This window comes from Podarcis tiliguerta, assembly GCF_965153285.1.
Source record: "Podarcis tiliguerta genome assembly, chromosome: 9".
In the NCBI taxonomy this organism is placed as follows: Eukaryota; Metazoa; Chordata; class Lepidosauria; order Squamata; family Lacertidae; genus Podarcis; species Podarcis tiliguerta.
In genome coordinates, this window is record NC_139542.1 from 34513971 (window position 1) to 34538089 (window position 24119).

At 44.1% G+C, this 24119-nt stretch overlaps 1 protein-coding gene and 1 long non-coding RNA gene across 5 annotated transcripts in view; one reads left to right on the forward strand and one right to left on the reverse strand.

Moving 5' to 3' along the window:
- The window catches only part of MAML3 (mastermind like transcriptional coactivator 3), a 271009-nt gene that overhangs the window by 91681 nt on the left and 155209 nt on the right, over positions 1 to 24119 (reverse strand). For all 4 annotated transcript variants that reach the window (XM_083457103.1, XM_083457104.1, XM_083457105.1 and 1 more), the window contains one exon: positions 22424 to 23947. In XM_083457103.1, coding sequence (XP_083313229.1) covers positions 22424 to 23947 — 1524 coding nt within the window. The remainder of the gene's footprint in view (positions 1 to 22423; positions 23948 to 24119) is intronic.
- Positions 4720 to 21528, forward strand: LOC310685465. Its single transcript, XR_014515297.1, has 3 exons — positions 4720 to 14148; positions 14527 to 18105; positions 18476 to 21528. It is a non-coding gene; the product is annotated as an uncharacterized lncRNA (long non-coding RNA).

Here is a 24119-nt window from a genome sequence, read left to right on the forward strand (position 1 = left end):
AGGAACCTTTTTACATGAACAACTTGAAAAGTGGGAACTAGTCCTTCAAGTGGGGGCAGAACCACCATAACATCATGCCTCCCAGCCCATAGATGTGATCCAGCAAGATACCATGGCTGAAGATATCAAAAGCTGCTGAGAAATCAAGAAGGATCAGCAAGAATACAACCCCTCTATCCTTTTCTCGACAGAAGTCATCCGTCAATGAAACCAATACCATTTCAGTGCCCAAACCAGACCTGAACCTGGACTGAAATGGTTCCAGATGTTGTAGGACTACAACTCCCATCAGTCTGAGCCAGCAGGTGCAATGGTCAGGGATGATGGGAATTGTAGTCCAGTAACATGGGGGGGGATCAAATTGGCTATCCCTTGTCCAGATAAATTGCTTCCCCCAAGCACTCCTGGAGCTGCCCAGCCACAAGTCTAGGAGAAGACAGAAAGCCATTCCTGTTGCAAGAGAGAGGAATTTAATTCTGACCGTTAACGTATCTGGGCAATATTGCTTAGGGGAACAAACACACATCAGAGTTTAAGAGGCAGGATAAGCACATGGCACTGGTGGATTGCAAACATGGTTAAGGAATCCTGCCTAGACAGGAAATAGAGCATTTTCAAAATTGATGCCAAAGAACCATATTTGAATTTCCCAAGTTTGTAAATCAAATCAAAGAGACACATTGATTGGAGCACACATCTAGTTTAAAAATGACCCACTTTTTTATACCACATTGACAATATTTAGAAGAGATATATTGCAGACTGAAAGACATTTTGACCTTCACTTATGAAAATGCCCTTAAAGCACTTTCCTGCAATATGATTCTATAATTCTATTCTCTGCCTTACAAAGGTTTGTAAAAGTAATTTAAAACTGGAAGCAGAAAAATGCCTTAGTCTAAAGTGAATTTACTAGTAAGATTCTAAACCATGTGTTGACTTTGCAGCCTGATCCTGTACGTGGATTTTATCTGCTACCATGCAAATTGCAGGTTTTGACATGACACCATGCTGTATTTTGTAAGTGAGGAAGCGATCTCTCTTTCTAGCACACTGGACATATAACACCACTCACTGCAAAGAATAGAATAATAGAACTGTAGGTTGGAAGGGGTGCCGAGGGTCATCTAGTCCAACCCCATGCAGTGCAGGAAGAAAAGCACGTGGGGTTGTGACGCTGCTTCTGACACCTGGACCTATAAATGACTGACTGGGCCAATAAATGACCACAAGCGACAAGGAATTCCATGCAGGTTGGTAAGTATTTTTTGATGGCAAACTTCTGTGGGCTACTGGAGTCCATTGTTATTCAGTAAACCGATCTGCAGAAAAGGATAAACACTTTATGCAGTAGCCCTAATTGCGATGTCTGTACGAATTCCAGGGTTGTAGCCTAGGAAAAACTCTTGCTCTTGCTCCTGCTCCTACAAGCCACTGCCTCGTGCTTCTCTCTGTCTCATAGGATTGCATGTTCAAGCCCCACTTGATCTAAGAGAACATTCCTTCTATCCATTATCTCTATGATTATAACACATTTGTGAATGCTGCAAGGACACCGTGACCTTTTCCAAATCTCACAGAATACAAATACAAGGGGAGACAATCAGCCACATCAATGGGTGATTAGATGTCCAACTCCCATATGGTTAGAATGGAAATTCAGAGTCTTTTGTCTATTTCTTTTGTAAACATTCAGGCCTGGAAAATGTATACAGACACAGTGCATCAGCAGGTGGCCTGGGTCGGAGGAGTCCAGCTCAGATTTACTGTACTGTCTTTGCCCAAGATATAATGGAGACAAATATATGGAAGGACTCAAAAGAGATTGCTGATAAAAGAATGGCGCTGAAAAAGGGGGGAAAGAATAAGATTCCAGTCACACAAAAATGTAAGCGGCTATTCATCACTGTTGTAAATGAATTGTACACCAAACTGGAATATATTTCATAAAGCAAAAAAAAGCGATGCTTTGGTAGAACAGCCTTCTCTGAATGTTTTGTTCATTTGCTTACTTTGAAAGAGGCTGCAGACGGCTCAGATCTTAGCTGTTTGATCCGTTTTTCTCCAAGCATGTGTGCTTAGTAAATTACATATTGTAAGCAACCCCAGGGTGCACAGTCCCATCCTAGTTAATACGTTTTTTTGCATTTTGACAGGGAGCTCAACAGCATGAAATAATCCAAAAGAAGCCCCCAATTGCTAAGTTTTTAAGCCATTAGTTGCTGATGATTTTCAACAAATACAGCACTTCTGTCCTGCTTAATGATTGAATTTTAAATATTAATGATAGATGGATGGCTTTGTGTGCAGAGATGACAACATCTACTTCTGCTTCTCGCTAAGGCACTGCTAAAAATGCGAGAGGAATTGGGAAAATGGGGCCATTTACTGGTTTAAAGCATGTTAATCAACTTTGAAATGATCATGGCCTTTCATGTATCTAGAATACCATAAAGCATCTCAGATCATAGAAAAAGGCAAGTGAGCGTGGTGGGGATTTGTCCATAATGCACAAAGCAATTATTTTAGATCAAACCCACTGTTTCGCTTGCAGAATGCAAGCATTACAAATAAATGAGAACAGCCCACATTAAAATAAGCCACATTTTGTGCAAAACTACCAGGAAACTCTGCGTGAGGCCTCCTGAAATGGACAAGCTAAGCAAGAGGCCTGGTATGATATAGCAGCCAAGATCCTGAGGACCAAAATACAGTACATGTTACAGGTTTATTTTTTAAAAAAAGAGCTTTCTCCTTCTTCTAGGTTCTCATATCTAAGCAGCCGGCCCTTGGGAATGGTGCCAGTCTACTCCTCTATGCAAAAGAGCTCCCAGAACAGCCACCCTCCCCACCACCCTCATATTTGAGGTTCCTCAAAAGGGGCTCTATGCACACATGATGTACAACCATAGAGGTCCTCCACTTAAGAGGGAGTCCACACTGGAAGGTAAGGGAGAAACAGATATTCAAAAGTGTCACCAGTTTCTCCTCTTCCCTCCTGTCCCATGCAGTGTCTTCTCTCTGTTCTCTTTGTAGAACCATGATTGAGTGTGCTGGTTGTGGAAAGGTGCACCCAGCAACAAGCACATCAGTGGCAGGATTATTGGTGGCCCCATGACTCCTCTCACCTGTCCTTTCAATGTGTGGGTGTGACTGTACCCCCTACGCCAAGGGAAGCCAATGTTCTTACTTCCAAATTTGTCAACTACAACTCCCACTGGCTGGGGCTGATGAGCGCTGTAGTCCATAACATGTGGAGGACACACACCAGGTTGGCTGTTGCTGCCCTAAACATATCTTCCACTAATTAATAAGCAACCAGCAAGCTTTATTTTGGGCATCTTGGTGTATCCTGAGGAAACTTTGCACAGGCATATTTTGTTTTGTGTGTTGCAGGAAACAGGTAAGGGGGTCAGTGTCTCTGCTTTTAAGTACCACGTCCATATACTAAACCAGTGAAAAGTATGAGCTTTTTGTTAGTGCTGTAAATGGGGTGTGTGTGTGTGTGTGTGTGTGTGTGTGTGTGTCCCCACCTCCAAGAAAGTAAATAAGTCCAAAATAGGCATGCAAAGACTAACCGTGGCCTAAGTGCCCAAGTCTTTATGGCAATGAACAAGATAATAAAACCATCTCTATGCGAAACATGCTATAAAGCTATTAATGATTATGCTCCCACATATCGTGCCAAGGGACTTATTGACAGCAGCACTCACTGCTTTGAAAAAGGTGAATATAATGATCTAGCTGGAGCCAAGATGACACTGGTGCTTCCTGAGAAACGGGTGGGTAGATTAGGGCTATCTTCACATTAGAAAGACAGGCTGACCCTCGTTTGAGGATGTGCGAGGGCTTTGTCGAGTGTGTGGCAGAGGCAGGGGGCAGAGGATTGTCCCAGGAGAAGGGGCCAGCACCACTGTCTCCAAGAACCAGAAGAGGCCTGAAGAGCAGTGGTGGCTTCCGTGTAGGAGAAGCCTCAGGTTGCATGCATGCACTCCATCAGATGCAGGCACATAAGCTGGGGTGTGGGTGTGTGGGTGTCATGGTCCCACTGTTGCTGTAACTTCTCTGTGGGCATGGACTTGGGAACAGCTGCCTAGAAGCGTGTGTGCATGTGTATCTGGGGCATTGTAGGAGTTTTTGTGAGTGTGTGCTTTTGACAATAAAGAATTGCTATCAGACATGCACCTTCTTTGGCTGGGGGATGCTCAGGACAGGATGACTGACATAACTCTGTGTTTAAAGCTAAGGAGGTCCAGGGCTGCCTAATACCTAGACAAGAAACCATCTTGGATCTCCTGGTAGGAAAAGTGGGATATTAATGTAACTAACATATTTATAAAATAAAATAAAAAATTCTGTGAATAAAAACAACCTTACCTAGCATCGGGAGAAAATTCCAATTTTGAGCTGCCAGTTCCCAGCAACTGCCCACTGAAGGTATGTGTGGCTGGAAGCTTGCCACTGAATTCATTGTTCAAAGCAACCATATAAATGCTGGAGCAAAGAAATGAGTGATTTCCTAAATGCACGGAATGCATGAAAGTTTGATGTGCTGATGTGCTTTAGAGGCTGCTATAAAGACTGGATTCAATGCAACCGTGTACATATTGCTTTCTGGTGTCTGTTAAAAATGGAAATGAAAAACTTTATGGAACTCTACAGTGTCTGATATGCAATGAAGGCAGTAAGGAATACCAGAATACAGAGCAGTGTCTGGTTTTTGAGGCAGTATTTTGCATGTGGTCTCACTCAGTCTTAAAGGGCCTTCGAGACATGACACTGATCTCCTATGCCATGGTAATTAAAAGTACCATTGCCACTATATCCCTACATGAACTTAACACACTTTGATGCCTGTATTGTTCTCACTGAGACAGACACTTTAAGAGGCAAACACATTCATGGTTACAGCAAGTCCAAAACAGCTCTTATAGGAGAGGTGCTGTCAGAATTCAGCCCTGCCCATACCTCAAATCTGACTTTTCCTCAAGAGAGGAGCAAGGGCTGCTGCCAGAGACATTGAAGAGCTGTTGGACCTGGATATGCCTGACCCAGGTCAGCATCCCTGGGTTCCTGGCTTGCTTGTCGATCCCGCTTCAACTCCTGCAGGGTCACAGGAGCAGAAGAGATGGCTGAGCCTGGCAGGAGCTGCTGTGGAAGTGCTGTGTGAGCTACATGTGAAGCTACTTGAGTGGAGGGGGACCTGTCCACATCAGGGCATGGCTAAGAGTCAGGAAGGAAGCCTCCATCTTCCATATAAGCTCCCAGTCCAAGTTGCTTCAATGCTGATGCAGCAGCCCTCTTCCAATTGCCAAGTTCCAGCCTTCCTGACCCAGAGAAATGGACAGATGCACAGCTACAAGAATGATATGGGGATGTTGGGGATGCATTGCCAGGATTGTTATTGTAAATTAAAAGCAAAGCACAGGGCAAAGCAGAGACAAAACCATGACATCACAGAAACTGGGTTGGATTCAGACTTCCATTCAGCAGAGTGTGAGTAGGAAGCAGGAGAGGAGGTAATTTCCCCATATTATTAACCCTGCGACCTCTGAAAAGCTGCTGTGGTGGGTTGGGGAGCTCTCTGGAGCAGTGTGGGATGTGGTGCTGGGGCTTGTAGGCGAAAGGGAAATCAGCCAAAACCTCCTGCTTGTCCCCTTCCTCCAGTGGGGAGCATCTGCTAGGTCCCAGTTCCCTCCAGAAACAGAAGGAGCCCTTGCAGAGGAGCAAGTCTGGATCCAATCCACTGCAAATGACACAGCAAAAGAAGCCAAAGCAAACAGGTAATGCAAATACCTGTGACATTAAACACCCAAGCAACCACTATGGAGATCTGCCGGGCTGTCAATTGGGAAGAAGCAGAGGTTTAAACAATATGCTAACACCATATTTTTGAATAATCAAAAATAAGAACCCCGTGCAGAGGTTTCATCTGTATATAGGTGGGAGAGGGAGACAGAAGACAGATGGTCACACCTGCTTGCCCCTGTCCATTTGAGATTCTATCTGCACATGTGCTTGTCCATATGTCCATAGGCTCTGACACTGAAATAAGCACCCTGCAAAAATGCAGAGTACAGATCACCTGCACTGCTGGGATTTCAAATGTGCATAAGCTGGTGCAATCCTCCCCTACATATGTGTATGCAAAATAAATGTTTGCACAGAAATACTGTCTGCTGTGGTCCAGTGGGATTTGATTGGACTTCTGTCACCCAGATGTATAGGGAAATATTCTGGTTGCAGCAGCATACAGACACCCGGGGGGGGGGGGAGACTAGCAGAGCTTTTGTTTCCGGAGAACAAGAGCAGAGAGCCCTTCCTCTCTTTTCATAGGCTGTGTTCTTTTAGCAGTATATCTTGACAATCTAGCCCTGGGTGACTGTGTTCCTCCTTGTCTCCCTCTCTGCAGTCACCACTGGGGCTGTGTTGTGGCTCTTCTTGAGCCTTTTCATGGCTTCATTAGCATCAAAATCATACGCTGACAATGCATCTGCCAGGCAGACCCTTTCTAGCCAAAACAACCTCTCTCAAGCTGTGACTGCGTCTGCAGGTGACACCTGTGTCCCTTTTGAAAGCAACCTTGGGGGGAATAAATCCAACCCTTTATGTAATCATAGCAATCTTTTTTTAAAAGGTGAAGGATTTAGTGTTTATCTAAATACCAGGAAATGTAATCCCTATACTCTCCGGAGTTAGTAGTTGAGATCGCACAATGGACACCCTTGAAGTGCCGCAACAGGATGCCAGCCAAAAGAAGGGCTTCTCTAAAATAAAATAAAGCGAGAGCTCACAGCCACTTTGCTCCTCCATGATCCTTTTTGCTCCTGAGCTAAGCCAGGGTTCAGTTTAGCACCCCCCCCTATCCAGGACTCGTGGTTCTTGGCAGCAGCTCTTGGTTAGTAAGCTGAGCCATGAGTTCCAGTTCAGGAAAACACTAAGCCAGGGTTTCCCCAACTTTGGTCTCTAGATGTTTTGGACTACAATTCCCATCATCCCAGACCTCTGGCCCTACTAGCTAGGGATGATGGGAGTTGTAGTCCAAAAACAGCTGGAGATCGAAGTTTGGGAAGCCCAGCACTAAGCCAAGCCTTGGCTTAGCTTTGTGAAGTGTGACAGCAAAAAGGAATGGAAAGGAGCAGAGTGGTGCAAAGTCCTCTCTGACAGTCTGCATGTTTGCACCGTCTCTTTAAGCCAGGGGTGGGGAATCAGTGGCCCCCTAGATATTGCTGAGCTCCAACTACTATCAGTCCCAGCCAACATGGTCAGTAGTCAGGGATGGCACAGGTTATAGCATCTGTAAGGGCAGAGGCTCCCCATCCACTGAGCTATAGCCCTTCCCCCTTTGAGGCTCACAATAGCCCGGCTGGATGAGGCGCACAGGCAGAGAGTGGCCAATGAGCTTCACAGTTGAGAAGAGATCTGACCAGCATTTCCCCCATCCAGTCACTGCTGCCTCTCAGATAAAAGCACCACACTGTGCAGGAGAAGGGATTGGCGGATTGTGAGAAGCAAGCGCAGGCATGGCTTTCCTGTCTGCGAAAGCTTGATGGACACATTCTAATTCAATCCCCAGAAGAGTTACAAAATGAAATGGGACACATAGACCATTAAAAGTATTTTGAGGCATTTGAAAGCTTTTCTTTACTTTTCTGCCTGAAGGGTTAGATAGTGTAGAGTAGGAAATACTCTGAGTTTTAGCTTGAAATCCAAGCACACTCTTTAGAAGTTTTTTTTTTAAAAGCAGTGGAACTTACTTACAAAAAAGTATGTTTAGAGTCAAAACTATGGAGTATATGTAGGAGAGAGTGTTTTTAGACTGAGTATCAGTTGCTGGAAAGTGCAGAAGGGGAGAGAGCTCTTGTGCTCAGATTCTCTTGCAGGTTTCCCACAGCCAGATACGGTTGACCATTGTGAGAACAGGATGCTCTACTAGATGGGCCACTGGCCTGATCCAGCAGGCTCTTTTTATGTTTTTATGGCTGCCATCATGCATACAAAACAGCAACATGCATAAGAAGTAGGGGTGGCTTGCAAGAGTACAACCTATCTTGACAGAGAGGAAGAGAAATCTATGGAGGCAAAGAAGTCCCATAAGAATGGCACGGAATATCGATAAACTGAGATGGCAAAAATCTGACAAACAGGTGGTAGGAGAAATAAAATGGTATACCTGAAAAGAGAGGAGTGAGAAGGAGAAGACATAATCTTATTGTTTGGGTAGGTCATTTCCTGGGTCTCACTGTGAAGGTATTTTAAAATGTCCCCAGGGGTGAAAGAGACTGTTGCCCATAAAAAACAATGAAGCTATCCAAGATTTAAATGTAGCAGAATTGGCCACCTGGATGCATGCACACACGCAGGGGCAACGGCGGAGAAAAGAGGTCCTGTTCTTCCTAACTCATTTCTTATTTTAGTGCTAACGCAAACCCCAAATAAGAGTCCATTCTTCCTAGATTTATAGTGGACCCTAGAGTTACATTACCTTCGGGTAACGTAACATTCGGGTTGCGAATGCGGCATACCCAGAAGTGTATACTTCCGGGTTTTGCCATGCTTTGCACATGCGCAGAAGCGCTCTATCATGCCACGCACGTGAGCAGAAGCGGTGCCTCATTTGCAGACTTTTTGGGGTACGTAAGGACCCTCCAGAACAAATTAAGTTCGTATCCAGTGGGTCCACTGCATTCAGAAAAGTATACAGTGGTATCTCGGGTTACAAACTTAATTCATTTTGGAGGTCCGTTCTTAACCCGAAACTGTTCTTAACCTGAGGCGCGCTTTTGCTAATGGGCCCTCCCGCTAATGGGCCACCACCACATGCTTTCTGTTCTCATCCTGGGGCAAAGTTTGCAACCCGAGGTACTACTTCCGGGTTAGCAGAGTTTGTAACCGGAAGTGTTTGTAACCCAAAGCGTTTGTGACCTGAGGTACCACTGCATACCGCCCTGTCACAAAGCATCAGGGTGGTGTATGGCAACATAAAAACATTTAAAAGCAATACAAAATTGCATGTTGTAGGGCTGTGCTGAAAGAACATAAAGTTGTAGCAGCCCTGCAATGTAGTCCATTATTAATAATGCAGGTTGTAGGTGGGACTGAGAGTGGTTTGGAGTCCTTCCCCATATCTTTTAGGTTACAGAAATCTACTTAAATTGCCTCCTCGGTGCAAACAGCCAAGACACAGAAGCCTCGTGTCATATTGACTTGCATGCAAACTGGTTGCAATTTTTAAAAGTTCCAAATTTTTTAAAAATGTTTTTTTAAATGCATATGATGAATAACCCAAGATAGAATAGGGACTCCTTCTTTTGAGCATTACTTTTGTTTTTTCAACCCTCTTAGCTACAGACATAGGTAACCCATTAGGGATATACAGTAGCATTTCATTGCAGAACTTGCTACATTTCAGAAATGCATGCTTAAAGTAGTCTTAAGGCAGTGCTTGAATAGGCTGCAGAATGCTCCTGCACTAAGAGGTCTAGTATTGAGTCTTATTTATTTTATCCACTCAGAAATTCATAGCTAAACCCTCCTTTTGTCATAGTAGAGCATCCTTGTGTTATTTCATTGAACGCTACCAAAGGAAGCAATCCACAAGGGGATATGTGATAGCTTCATTGTATCTGCTTCAGAGAGAAAAGTATGATCAACCAGAACTAACATCTTACCGAAAGAATAATAATACAAAAGCCAGCTAAGAGGCATGTATGTGGTGCCGATCAGTGTGTGTCTCCTCGGTCCTGCTGAATTCAATGGGGTTTGCTCCCAGGTTAGTGGGGTGAGAATTGCAGCTTTAAGAGTCCTCAGCACAGTTAACATACATTATCATTGCAATCCTTGGAGAAATCCTGTAAGGTACGGTAGGTCACAGAAGTTAACTGGCCAGAATGGAAGTTCACACAGGAAAGTGTATTTTGGGGAGGAAGCCATTATGCATTGAATTTCCTTTTTCTGCACAACATTTAAAACAAGGAATGCTTCTAATCCAGAAGGGAATGCTCAAGAAAGAGTTTTAGGAAATAGCTGTTACATTGGGTAGTCCTCCAAACCATCGCCAATACATTCAGCAGACCATGGGCTTGCGAGGCCTACTTCATATTTTTTTTGCTGGAACCCTGAGGTCCATCAATCAGAGCAAACTAGTGGCTCAGATGGGTGAGCATACAGTAAGAATTAAGGAACTGGGCGAGGGGCCCCTCTGAGCACAAGCTGAGAATTAAGGGATGGATGTTTGTGGCTATGTCTCCAAGCATGGGAACAGATTGATAATGGGGTAGGAAAGCTAAAAATAATGCTAATATATTTCACATCTGGCAACCAATGTGCCCCTTTGGTTTCAGACAGTACATGGGTAGAAGAGCCCAAAAAGCCCGGGACACAAATTATCATGGCCCTCTAGTGACTATAGTGGCTCATTAATCAGAAGTAATGTATTTAGCATTAACTCTGGAAGTGTTACTTGATTTTGACCAAACTAAGTCTCCTAGGAGGTTTTTGCTCTGCAAAGAAACAAACAAACACAGAGACATCACATTTGTGAGGGAAGACATGCATGTAGAAAACCAAAGAATAATATAAAGAAATAATGGAGCAGGAGAAGAATGGGGAAAAATAGGGAATAAGAAAGGGAGAAGCAAGGGTACAATAAATTAAATACTGACTTACGGTTGTTACAGCAGTAAAAAGTTGCCGCTTGAGGAAAAATAGTTAATTTGACAGAACATATAGCTATAATTCTCAGAAGAATATCCAACAGTCTCAGGAACTAAAAAACCCCAACTCCAGGCAAAGCTAAATATAAAAAATTAATTATGAAGGCAAATTCCTTCAAGGAAGTTTTTCTTTATGCCCGTAGGCAATATAATGTCACCCAAAAAAGGAAGTTTGACTTTTTGGTTTCTTGTCTTTTAAAATAAAACCAAATTCCTTCCAATCTTTCCAAAATGGAACAAGAAAAAATAAAATCAATTCACATTCCTTAAAACTAAAAAAAAGAAGAAGTGTGGATGAGCCCTTACCTAGCAAGCAAGTAAACATAAGTGAATACCTTGAGACTTAGCTCTGAGTAAACCTGCACCTCATCTCTAATTTCAATCTGGACTGAACAAAGCTCATCAAGAAGCTACATAGACTGACCACAGAAGAGATCACACAGCCAGGGAATCATGACATGGAGCAAGGTTTCCAGTTGCTAACACTGAATGACTTGCTAGCTGACAACAAAGAGTGTAAATTCTTCAGCACACTGAAGGAGTTTTCCAGGTTTTAGCTGGATTTCCAAAAATACAGGAGACTTGAAAGTCTGGGAAACACAGTTCCTCAAGAATTGTGGGGCTGGATGCATTCCATCACAGACTATGCCTCATGCTAAACAGGATTCCTCCCTTACACACTGATCATGCATGCTGATGGCTTAATATTCAGGGCCAGCACATCTCACAAACATTACTAGACATTACTGTGGGGCTAGGACTGCTGTCAGCTGCAGATGGAAACAAGTCCAAGTGTTAATTTCAATTAAATGAAATCACTGTCTTTTTGAAGAACTGATTATGAATGGGGATGCTGCACTTAGCACAACAAAGCACAAAGCTATAACAGGAATATGGCAAAACCGCAAGACACATTGGATTTTGTCAGGGTTTGCATATCCAGCTCTGAAACTTGGGCAACTCATCTAAGAAAACCCCTCCATAATTATAGAAAATAGATACAGATGCCAGTGCCTGAAATGAGAGTTGACAGGGTTAAACTTGTGTTTGTGTTTGTGCTGGTACTGCTGTTCTTGGTCCACAGATGCTTCAAATGGAACGTGGAAGGTGAGACTTAGGGTGGCAGCACAGATACATTTGGAAATAAAGTATGCTTGTATTCAATGCATCTTGCATGTAACATAAACACAAATGGCAAAGAGTTTCCAAGTTTCATGCATCAGAATCTAATACCACTTGATGGCTTTATCTGTGGAATTATGTGGTAACTCTCCCCATATGAACCAACCCGTAGCCTGAACTCAGGCCCTTCTTCATGGCAACACAAGAGCGGACCTTTCCTGAAGTGGCTCTCCATTTGTGGAACGCTCTCCTCAGGGAGGCTCACCTAGCACCTTCATTATATATCTTTAGGCGCAAAGTAAAAACTTTTCTCTATAACCAGGCCTTCGGCCTTTTAGCTATCTGTTGACTTTTTAAAGTGGGTGGCTTGTTTTTAATGTTTCTCTTTCATTTTAATGCATCTACATTATTGCCTGTCTGTCCATCTGCTTGTTTGTTTGTAAGTTGCTTTAGGTTGCCCTGTGCAGGATAAAGTGACTAACAAATTCTAACAACAGTGATGTCCCTAAGACAGTTGGGTGGTACCTTGTCTGCCTACTTCTGGCAACTCCTGCAGCCAAGCTGATGCCAAACAAATTGCTCTGCTTTCCACGTAAGTGAGGCTGAGACAGGGGTCTCATCTGGGCAGCCCAGGACCTGCATACAGACTGCCCAGGCCTGTACCCCGGGGAGGTCCCTTTGGTGCTGCTAATGCATGGTTGGCCTTCACCCCCCGAGGCCAACTCCACTGTCTCTCAAGACAGATGGATGCCAACAATAGTTTCAACTTATACCTGTGTCCAGTGTTGTCATATATATGTTGTTGTTTTCTTTTATTGCTCACCAGGGTTGTAGGAAATGTATCTAAAACTGGGCAAGACTGATGGTCAAACTACATGTTACACTGCAACCATGTATAATGTTTGTTCAAAGGTCCTTGTACCACTGCAACCCACCATTAGGAAATTAGGGAGGAGAGAGCACCTTGAGGTTGAAAAGGGGGAGGGTGAAGTGGGTGTGTAACTTTTCCTCTCCAATTGCTCTCCCCCTGAACACCTCTCCACAACTGCTTTCACCCAGTGCCATTTTTCTAGAAAAAGAGGTGCTAGAACTCACCATGAACTTCTCCCTTGTTCTCTTATAATGGCAATGGGGACCACCCAAGAGGTGTCAGAACTCAGTTCCCGTGAGTTCCTGCTGAAAAGAAGCCCCCCTGCTTTTACCTCCACCGGTATTCTAGATCTAGATCTGACCTCTCAAACACATCTGGAACAACACAGGAAGGAGAGGATTTTATTGGAAATGCACCTGGCAAGAGAAGGCTAAGCATGTTCTCATCAGAAAACACCAGCAAACTATTTTTGCAGCTTTCCCAGCGGAAATATGGCAAATGATTTCCTTAGTGTCTTCAGCAGAAGGCAGCAGTGAGCAACTCAGTGATTTATTTGCCTTTGTCTTTCAGGACCAGTTCACAAACTCACCCAACTGGAGTTCCTGTCAATGAGGTGGAGAAGTGTGCTAACAGCCCTAGCACTGCATATAGAAGGTACTATTTCCTTAATCCTTCCGGCATTTAGCAAAGGTGGTACTTTTACAGCAGGCCTTTGGGGGGCCTTATGACTGTTCTCAGTAACTATTTTATGGCTGTTGAAACTTGATTGCTGCTAGTTCGCTGTGGATTTTATCTTGCTGTTACTTTATTTTTGTTTAAAATTTATATTGGAGTTTAATGGACCAGTGCTTGCTGCTTTGTGGATTTTCAGGTGGAAAGCAAGTTAAAAGCAAGTTAAAATAACATGTGATGCAGAGATCTAGTCCTGATTCACACAAGAAAATTTAGACAAGAATGGGAGTTCATACATATTGAGACTAAGTGCCTAATGCCCACATCACAACTACTTTAAATGCCCAGTGACAGAAAGGATTCTTTCTTCCACTCCATAGGAATAATTTCCAGCTGCGTAGTGAACCAACCCTTTCCTCTTTTACTTCCCAACTAGTAAAAAAAAGAAGGTAGGCAATTCAAACACCAGCTAGCATTTAAGGGCATTTTATCTTAGTGCATGCATTTCTAAGTGCTTTTGTCCTAAAATGTGTTTTCTCTCTTTTTTGTGTGCATTTTGGTATGTTTCCAGCTGAGATTCTTTTGCAAAGTTTGGAGAAGTGTGAACTTGGAAGAATAATTTTCTTTCTGATCTTTGTATTAGCTCAGGTACAAATTGGGTCAATTTGCTTAAAAATATGGACCAAATTAAACTGGCTTTCCTCTCTAGGTCCAACAACATCTGGAGGGCCACAAATCCCCCAGCCCTGCTGCAAGGACTGTTCTTCAGTCACCACCCTTCGCTCACTGCGGGGAGGTGATGGCGTTCCTCCCCCCCCCACACACATCCTCTTCACATCCTCTTAACCCCTTTTTACCAATGCCTACCACCAATGCTGAAGAGTTGTGACGAGTTGCTACGAGGTAGGCGAAAAACCAAATGGCTAAAAATTGCCAATTGGGAAAAATTCCTACTATGCCCCTTGCGGCGACAGACCGAAGTCCATAGCAAAGTCAGAGACCTACCTAAAGCCTACCTAAAGGGAGGGAGGGAGGGAAAACGTGGAGGCTAGCCGGCGAAAAGAAGGCGAGCCCCCTCTGCGCCGGCCCTAAATAGGGCAGGCCACGTCCCCCTAGCCAGCCGATTGGCTGGCTGGGGGGGGGCAGACACGGCCATGAGTGTGCCTCTTTTGGAGGCTTCCTCCATGTTTCTCCAAAGTTGGCTATCCACGTTTACCATGGAAGCTCTGGTCCCCAGTCACAGTCAGACAAGCCTAAGAAGCTTGCAAATGGGAAAGGAATCCACAGAATCTTGCAATCAACAAGAAACCCTTGAAATTTGGCAGGCTGGCAGTAGAGAGGAACTTGGAACTATACACAAGGATGTCTTGTTATGCACTTCTGTTTATTTATTTGCTTATATGCATTTATAGCCAGCCATTCCTTCATGCTGTCCAAACCCAGGACTGTGGTCTCCTCCTTAACCATCATCTGCAGCCAAGAACAAACCTTGGTTACAGACAGTGATTAAGGATGAAAGAGCTTAACCACAATCCTGGGTTCAGAAGACATGCTAAGCTGCTGCGCTGCACTGAGCTAAAAGGACCAGGGAGGCTACAGTGTCCTCCCTAGGCATTAGCACATTTGTTACATGAGAATACGACCAATAGGTAAGGAGCACAGAGGTGCAGCATCATTGGCACCTGACAGATCAGTTCCAAAGTCATCACCAAAAAGAGCAACAAATAACAACCTAGTTCCATAAGCTCACTGAAATAGGCCATGTCAACATGAATGTCAGATTCATTACAAGAGCAGTTTGAGGACCAACAGAAAGAAGGATGCACTGACAACCGCCATGCAGAAAACTGAAGCTAACAATAAGACATCTCAAAAGGCAGTGTATGTACAAGAAGGCTGATGTGAGTAACGTGAGGCATTTCATGCGTGTGAAAACATCACTAGGCATAAAAGCAGCCTAGTGGTCACCTTGCAGATCAAGTTCATCTGGAGGCATATATATACACTTATTTCTCTGCCTGCCAAAAAGTTATGGGAAGTTGGGTGTTCTTCTGTGAATTATACTAGAAAATCTTGATGACGGGGAAAGAATCTGGTTGTAGATCAAACATAGGAGTCACAGTGGGCGATAACTAATACAGCCTACACACATAACGTCTAGTATACATGAACTCAGATTGCATTGTCAATGATCAAATTTTCTCTAGGTTATTGACTCTGCATGCAGCTAACATTCAAACATTATAGCTTCAAAATGACATCCAAGAATGTCAGAGATGGGACTGGCATGCTGCGTGGGCAGGGAGGGTCCGTGACCCCATGCTGCCCCCTTTTTAAAAAAATTGTGACACAACGAAACAATTGCTCGTGATACTAGATCTCAAGGTCATCCAAAGGAATTGTTTAGCAACATGTTAAGGATAGAGAAAAGGAAATATGTATTCACACAATGCCTAATTAATTGATGGAATTCACTGCAACAGGATATGATTAAGTTGGACGACTTTTAAAAAGTCTGGAATCATAGTAAACCAACTGAAATTTTAATAACTATATATTTGAGGTAGTGTTTTCAGAACGGTAAAGAAAAGAATTTCTCTCTCAGTCCTGGGAATAAAATTAATGCACTTGTCAGTTGGAAATAAGAGAAAATATCTGTGTGTAAGTCCCCATTTCGTGTCCAAATATGCAGAACAAAGACACTAAATCAGCTACAAATATTTGAGATGTAGAACAAAAACACTATAAAAACAGAATCTCAAGGGGATTCTTGTTATTTCTCCTACTCTCTCACATACCTCTAATTTCAAACAAGGCAGCTGCATTTTCTGTAGTCTTTATAGTGGCAGCATCCTCATAGCCACATGGGGGTAGATTCATGGTTTTATTATATTTCTCTTCACCCATAGAGAATTCTATTTTGCTCCTGCCTCTCTTCTTCTCATACTCACCGACTCCTGACAGCATTCTCTATTCCAAATGTTTGATTTTCTCTTAGGCACACAAGATCTCTTCCACTGCACCCATTTTTCTTCCACAGTTACACGTTTATATTGAAGAAATCAAACATTTTACCATTTTCTCTCTCTCTCAAAAAGAGACACGCTTAATGACTTCTAAGCAGACATCTTTCTTGTAGTTATTTTAGGATTAAAAAAGAACCTAACATATGGTGTCACAGAAAACCCATCGGTATTTATCGCCAGCAACTTTGCCACTCACAAATCAGGCTGCCCAGAAATGTAAATACTCTGCCTGTGTGAACAAGGTTTCTCTTATACAAATCTCTTACAACAGCTTCACTTTTTCAGCTGTGTCCTATGTCTCAAGGTCATCCAGAGCCCCACTAACACAGCAGTCATAACGTGTGACACTACTTTGGATTTGTGGGCTTGGGCACCAGAAGAAACTGAGTACAGTGGTATCTCGGGTTACAAACACCCTGAGTTACAAACACTTTGGGTTACAGACTCCGCTAACCCGGAAGTAGTACCTCGGGTTGCGAACTTTGCTTCAGGATGAGAACAGAAATCGTGGTGTGGTGGTGCCGCGGCAGCGGGAGGCCCCATTAGCTAAAGTGGTGCTTCAGGTTAAGAACAGTTTCAGGTTAAGAACAGACCTCCGGAACGCATTAAGTTCTTAACCAGAGGTACCACTGTACCATGCACCTTCTACACCCCTGCCCCAAAGTATGCATATCCACCAGTGGTCCTGATTTTATAAGTGTGTTCAGAAACCAGCAGTTCTCTCCCCCTGCTGTGTCAGAAGCCGCTTGCACAATTGCACTGAATTGTCACCTAATGCCCTTGCTTAGTAGTCCAGCTCTGAATTTTCTATGCAAAAAGATACAAACCAACTAGGACTGAATTCTCACATTGTTCCCACTAGCTGGCCTGGTCCATCTCTTTTATTGTTAAGCTTCATTTTACCATTAGGCCCCAGATTTGCTTTACTGCACCCATCCACCATATTGCTATCCTTCTGCTTCTTCAGATGAAACTAAAACTCACAATCCTGGAACCCTGTGACTTCTCAGTGGTGTCTGTAAGCTCTCCTTCTCCCCTCCCCAATTTTTTTTTGACACATCACAACAAATCCAATGGGTTGCTTATCACTACAGTAATGCAACTGCACGTACTAGTAGGGGGAAGGGGGGAGCAAAAAACTCTGACCTCACAGTTCCAGAGGAGGGATGTCTGTACATGTTTGCTGCTAAAATACTGTGGGCCAAGTCTCAATTGAAACAAAATGGGACTTGGTTGTTTTTGGGAACATACCCCCCTAAGCCGGGTATGTCCAAAGTCCATTCTGGGTGCCTAATGTGGCCTGCCAGTTGGTTTAATCCGGCCCCTGTGGCAGTTTATTTCCTTAACAACTTCAATCCTAAAAATTAGTTCTTCTACAACTTCAATCCTAAAAAAAAGTGACCAACTTTGGTTGGCCCTTCGGTCGGCCCTCACGGCCCTTCACTTCATCAAATCTGGCCCTCTTTGAAAAAAGTTTGGACACCACTGCCCTAAGCCAAAGGGAGCAGAGAAAATGGAGAAAGAGACTGTGCACGCTGTATGTCCAGCACGTAAGAGGAAAAGGGAGATCTTGATGGATATACACTCCACTTCCACACCCTTTTGCAGCTCAGGTGTAAGACAGCAGGAAATCTCCATCACTTTACTGAAGAAGATGCACACCTATGATCCAAAACTGTTAATTATACAGAGGTATATAGTCACAGGGGATGCAGGTGGCGCTGTGGGTTAAAGCCTCAGCACCTAGGACTTGCCGATCGCATGGTCGGCGGTTCGAATCCCCGCGGCAGGGTGCGCTCCCGCTGTTCGGTCCCAGCGCCTGCCAACCTAGCAGTTCAAAAGCACTCCCGGGTGCAAGTAGATAAATAGGGACCGCTTACCAGCAGGAAGGTAAACGGCGTTCCGTGTGCGGCTCTGGCTCGCCAGAGCAGCGATGTCACGCTGGCCACGTGACCCGGAAGTGTCTCCAGACAGCGCTGGCCCCCGGCCTATAGAGTGAGATGGGCGCACAACCCTAGAGTCTGGCAAGACTGGCCTGAACGGGCAGGGGTACCTTTACCTTTATATAGTCACAGAAGTTAATGCCTATGGTGTGGCTGCAGTGCAATACTAATAGTAAAGACCTTGTTAACAGACCATTCATAACACAAGGAGGGCATAGACACAGCAGCATTGCTTGGTCACATGCATGAGTCAATATACACAGAGCTCTTTAAGAGCGTTGACTGTCTTGTGTACACCAAGCAGGACTTGCTTTCAATGGTGCCCCCTGATACCCAGCACCTCTGCTGAAAAAAAACACAGGCACAGGACCTGTCTAGTGTTCATTATAACACAACTGGGATTAGCATAAAACACTGCACTTGAAGCATTAGAGTCTGTATTTTCTATGGATTATGTTCTTTACAGCACTGGTGGCAGAGGTTTGGCAATGCAAATAATACTTATTGCAGGCTTTCAGCTGAGAAATGAGTCATGACCACTGCACTCCAGAGAAACAATATTCAGTAGGAGATTAGACAACTTCTACCACCTTTTGTGCATGAAGGAATAATGCACCCTTTTTCTTTTTTTTTAGTTTCTCTCACTAGACCACCAATTTAACACCCTGCCAACTGTCCAATTACTCCTATTCACGGTGAGTTAAATGGGTTTCTCTCCAGCCATACACACCTTTCTTTTCTTTTAGTATAATTAATGAAGCTCATCAAAGCCGAGAAAACAAGCCAGAGCACCAGCTACTCACTGACATGTTAACATGAAGGTTGTGTGCTACTGATCTCTCTGCAGGGTGTTCATGTTGCTAACATGGCATACAAAACAGTGCCAAGTGCCATATGCATAAGTGCCATAAGGTGTTCTGATAAGCTATCAACATAGATGGGACTGGAACTCTAGCATGTCCCATATAAGATTGCTACTATCTGACCAGTATATAATCACAGCATTGTTTCTGGGGCTTTACTTCATTCTGGCTCCATTCATTTTTAAAAAATCCCATTACTCTGACAATAGTCATAGTGGCATTGGCGTGTGTCCCTTTAGGCATGCCCACTAAGGATTCTCATTCTCTCTCTCTCTCTCTCTCTCTCTCTCCCTCCCTCCCTCCCTACTTTAGTATCATAGATGTGCAGGGCACAACAAAGAATCAGAGAATGAAGGTTTCAATAATGCACACAGTGTGGGGTCTTGCACATTTCTTTGTGGACTGTGTGCCCTGCACAATACCACAGAAGCAGCGCAGGCTGTGTTGTTGGTAGGAACAATTATGCAATTTTCAATCAGCCAAATGAAGAGCAACAGGTTTTTGACACATAAAGAGAGGCTCCCTTCCTTCCCCGCAAACAACTGCACAGCTAAGCAACTATTGATTCTAGATCAGGCATAGTGGTAAAGAATGAACTCTCTTGCATTGCTCTGTAGCAGCCTTCTCCAATCCTCCAAATGTTTTGGGCTACAACTCCTGGCTGTGCTGGCTGGGGCTAATGGGGGCTGCTGCCCCCCAAAAAATCTGGAGGGCACCAGTTTGGGGAAGGCTTCTCTGTAGGAATAATGGCCTCTATGTAGCTTTTAATCTGGCAGCTCTAAAATACATACAGCACTAGTTTATTGTGAGAGTACAGGTTAGAAGAAATGTACAGTAAAGCACAATAAAATATATTAACCATGCAGTGATATGCCCCCATTTTGGAGACAGTTTCAAAAAGAAGAAAGGAGGGTATTTTTTCCTCTTTTCCTATTATTGTTTCTATAAAGGACAGAATAAAAGTAAGGTAAGAGATTCTAGCCATCCTTGATTCTCTTTGTTTCCTGATGTAGGGAGAAGAGGACAGAAAGTGCTTTGTGACTTTAGCTCTATGTTATCAGCAGATCTTTTCCCATCATTGTGAGGAACAATTATTCCTGACTGCATAGGGAGGTCAATCAACAAAAAAATTTCAGGAAAACAGTAAGAGAAAGAAGGGGAAATACATTCCAGATGGAAGACTACTGTTTTACCTTTCCCACCTAAGCCAATCTTTTCTCTTGTGTGCCTCTAAATTGGCCCACTGGGACTGGAAAGATCTTTCAATATGGAAACATTAGGGTTCTATTTCTGCTCAGGTCATTTGAAGGTGAGCTAAATGAGATATTGGGGCAGAGGGTTATGAGGTACAAGTATGGTTTCTTTCTTGAGCTTGTATCAACATTTTACCTTGAAATCAAGGGTTGTTTTTTAAATACCATCTTTTAACTTGTCAGGAACACGAAGCTTGCCCTGTTTGGCCATACTCAGAAAAATAAAAAAGGTTTTAAGTCAGGGTGGGGAATATCAGTCCCAGGGACCTAATGTGCCCCCCTCCAAGCTCTTTATCTGCCTCTCAGCACTCTCCTTCCTTCCTTGGCCACGTCCTTCACCAGGCCTGCTCTGAGCACTCCCCAAGTGCTTTTGCCTGGCTGGAATGTGTCCTTGATCTGTGTTCGTGCTCCTTGCTTGCTTGGCTGGAGAGAGGAGTGTAGTGGGTATACACACTTCTGTGTGGTTGGAATGTGGCCTAGTGTACACAGGTAGAAGTCACATCCATTGCTCTGCCCACTTTCTTCTCCAGCCCTGCCCACTGCCGGCATACAGGCCTTGTAACATTGCTATCAGGCTGAAAAAAAGAGGTTCTCTACCCACAGAGATGATTGGAAGATTTGGGGGCAGACAAATGAAAATGCTCCAAATCTTCGGCACAGAGTTCAACTATGGAATTTTCTTCCACAATATGCATTAATGGCCACCAATTTGGATGACTTTAAAAGAGGATTTGGCAAAAAACCATGGGGGATAAGGCTATCAGCTATGGCTATGGCTATGCTCTATGTCCACTACCAGAAACACCAATGTGCATCTGAATGCTAGCTGCTGAGAATCACAAGCGAGAAGAGTGCTGTTGCCCTTAGGTGCCGCTTGTGGGCTTCCCGTAGTCACTGGGCTGGACACTTTGAGAACTGGATGCTGATGTTGGCGGGCCATTGGTCTGATCAAACTGCACCCCTCTTATGTTCTTATTTCACAGATGAGACTACAGTATTCTACAATGGAGCAAATAACTACAATGTGGGGGTAGGTGCTTCTTCACTTTCACAGCTGTGGTCTCTAAGGTGATGGACTGCACAATGAACAATGACGTGGAGGAGGACTTGTACATGGATGAGGACAGGAGCACCAATAGCCTCACAATCCACCTTGTACAGACAGCAACTAGTGGCTTTTCTTTTGGAATCTGCCATGAGCAGAGGATGGCGGTTGTCCTTTATGGGCAAATAAGGTGGACAGGTAAAGGAGATGACAAGAGCTCCTGCTTTTAATAGTTGTGGAGAGAGGAAATTTCAGCAGGTGTAGCTTGTAGCTCAAGCTAAATATTAATCCAAATATTAAAGGTGCAGGAGCCCTTCGCCCTTTTTCATTTGGCCACACTACTGGCACCTAGTAAACACATGACATTGCACATCATTGCCCCATGGACACATGAATTGCCAGCCTTTGCCTCACAGCTAGCTCAGGAAAATTATTTACTGTTCTGATATTGTAAAAGTGGTTTGTGCTAGCATTAACAAGAGGCCATCCATTAGCAAGTCCATAGCAACTTTCCACTCCTGAGAGATCGCTCATATCCTTAGAACCCTCTTTCCCTCCAAAGCAAAGGCAAACAAGTCAAACATGACTCACCCCACAACTACAAGGAAATGCCACACTGATCGACCAACTAATGATCAGTGTGGCATTTTCCTGCTCTTTAAGATGTAGCAGCCATTTTGTTCTTTACCACAGCCCATGACGCCCATTTTGTCTTTTACCGTTTCACCTCAGCAGCCATTTTGTGTCACGCTATACATCCACGGCAGCCATGTTTGTGGCTGGCACCCACAGCACACTCTCAAATTCCAAAAGTACCTAGTGACCCTTGACTTAAGCACACATACTCCCTCTTGGATTTTGCAACAAAATAATGAATTAAGTCATTAAAAGAGCGTTATCTGCTCACACTTACCTGACCGAGGGAGGGAAGTGTTCCATAAGCCATCGTCTGGTTCATCATTCCTTTCTGCTTCATGATAAGCATGCGCTTCTGCTCCTCACTCAAGTGCGTCATTTGAGCCTGCATCTGTGGTTGTTGGGGCTGCTGCTGCTGCTGCTGCATGTATGGCATCATGGGATTCTTGCTGGGATTGGCCATCGGTGGAGTCATTCTTTGACTCAAGTCAGCATTGAAATGAGTCAGAGGTTTAGTGTTGCCATACGAAAGCATATTGGTTTGTTTGCTCAAGGAGTTTGTACCCAGATTATTTGGCTGCTGACTGATCATATTCATGTGGTTTTGAGGGAGGTAGTTATTCATCGTAGTCTTTTGTGGGTTGCTTGCCGTAGGAGGCACTACAGGATTTTGGTTGTTAAAGGCTTGGGGATATATCATTGGGCTATTTGGTTTGTCTGTACTGAAGGGTCCTCCATAAGGACTAGATGGAGGCCCCACTGGAGACCAACTAGATGCTTGATTTGGATGTTGCTGCTGCTGCTGCTGCTGTTGCTTTTGCTGCATGAGCTTAGCTCGTTGCTGCTGCTGTGCTGCCATCTGTTTAAGCTGTTCAGCTGGAGATAAGTCAGTGCTGGACACAGCCACTTGGCCAGGCCCCGGGGCAGCTGTTGCCACTGTTGTTGGATTAATGAGATAACCATTACCCGGCCTTGACTGAGTTTGGCTTGGGGTATGTGCTTGGTTAGGAGTCTGGGGTGACTGAACCACACAATTTGCTGGTGAGCTGTCAGAGAGTGGAGCTGGGGGCGCACTAGAGACAGAAGGTATGCTAGATGCTGTAGGGACATTTGAAAATGGAGGACCTGAAGAAGAAGGCCTTACCTGGGGAGACCCAAGAGGAACATGGGCAAATGGAGAGTGCGATGGGTCACTTTTAACACTCGCACTCTCTTGAATCTCAGTGGCTGGTCTGGGAAATTCAGGCTCCTTTTTCTCTTCGAAGTCTTCATTGAACAAATCTTGTATGTCATCCTCTGGAACAGTGTTAGCCAGCTCATCTATTAACTCCTGCCACTCTTGATCATTCAGGTTAATGTCTGAAAAAAGTTTATTCTGATTTGAAAGTGATGTGTCAGAATTGTCCATGCAGCTAGGATCATCCAAGGGCTCTTGTTTTAGCTCCTTGCTGTTGTTGCTGTTGTTGTGCAGGATGTTAAAACTATCCTCAAGCTCTGTGCATCCATTGATTGGGAGTTTTATCTCTGGAAGTCCACCGTTTTTACCCAGGTCATCCAGACCACCAGCATGAGTTCCACTGTTCTGCAGGGGCAGTGATGGCTTTATGTCAAGCTGGTGAAGAGGGGAAATAGAAGGCAAAGGCAAATTATTGGGCAAGCTGTTGATTCCCTCAATCCCAGGTACATCCTTCCGTATCCGCTTGCTGGTTGGGGAGAAGCTACTGTCACAGGCTCCATTCTGCTGTTCGCCATTGAGGGGTGAGCGTGCTCCTTCCAACTTTCTCTTCACCGTCTCTTGAAGCTTGAAGAAACAGAACAAAATCATTAATTAGACTCTTGCACACACTTCTGCCCTTCATAAACAAAAAAAAACACTCTATGCAATAAACTATACTCACAGAAAATTTATTATAATTCATAACCTGTATACTTTCTCTCTGTGCCTCATTGGCACACAACACTCGCCCATCAAG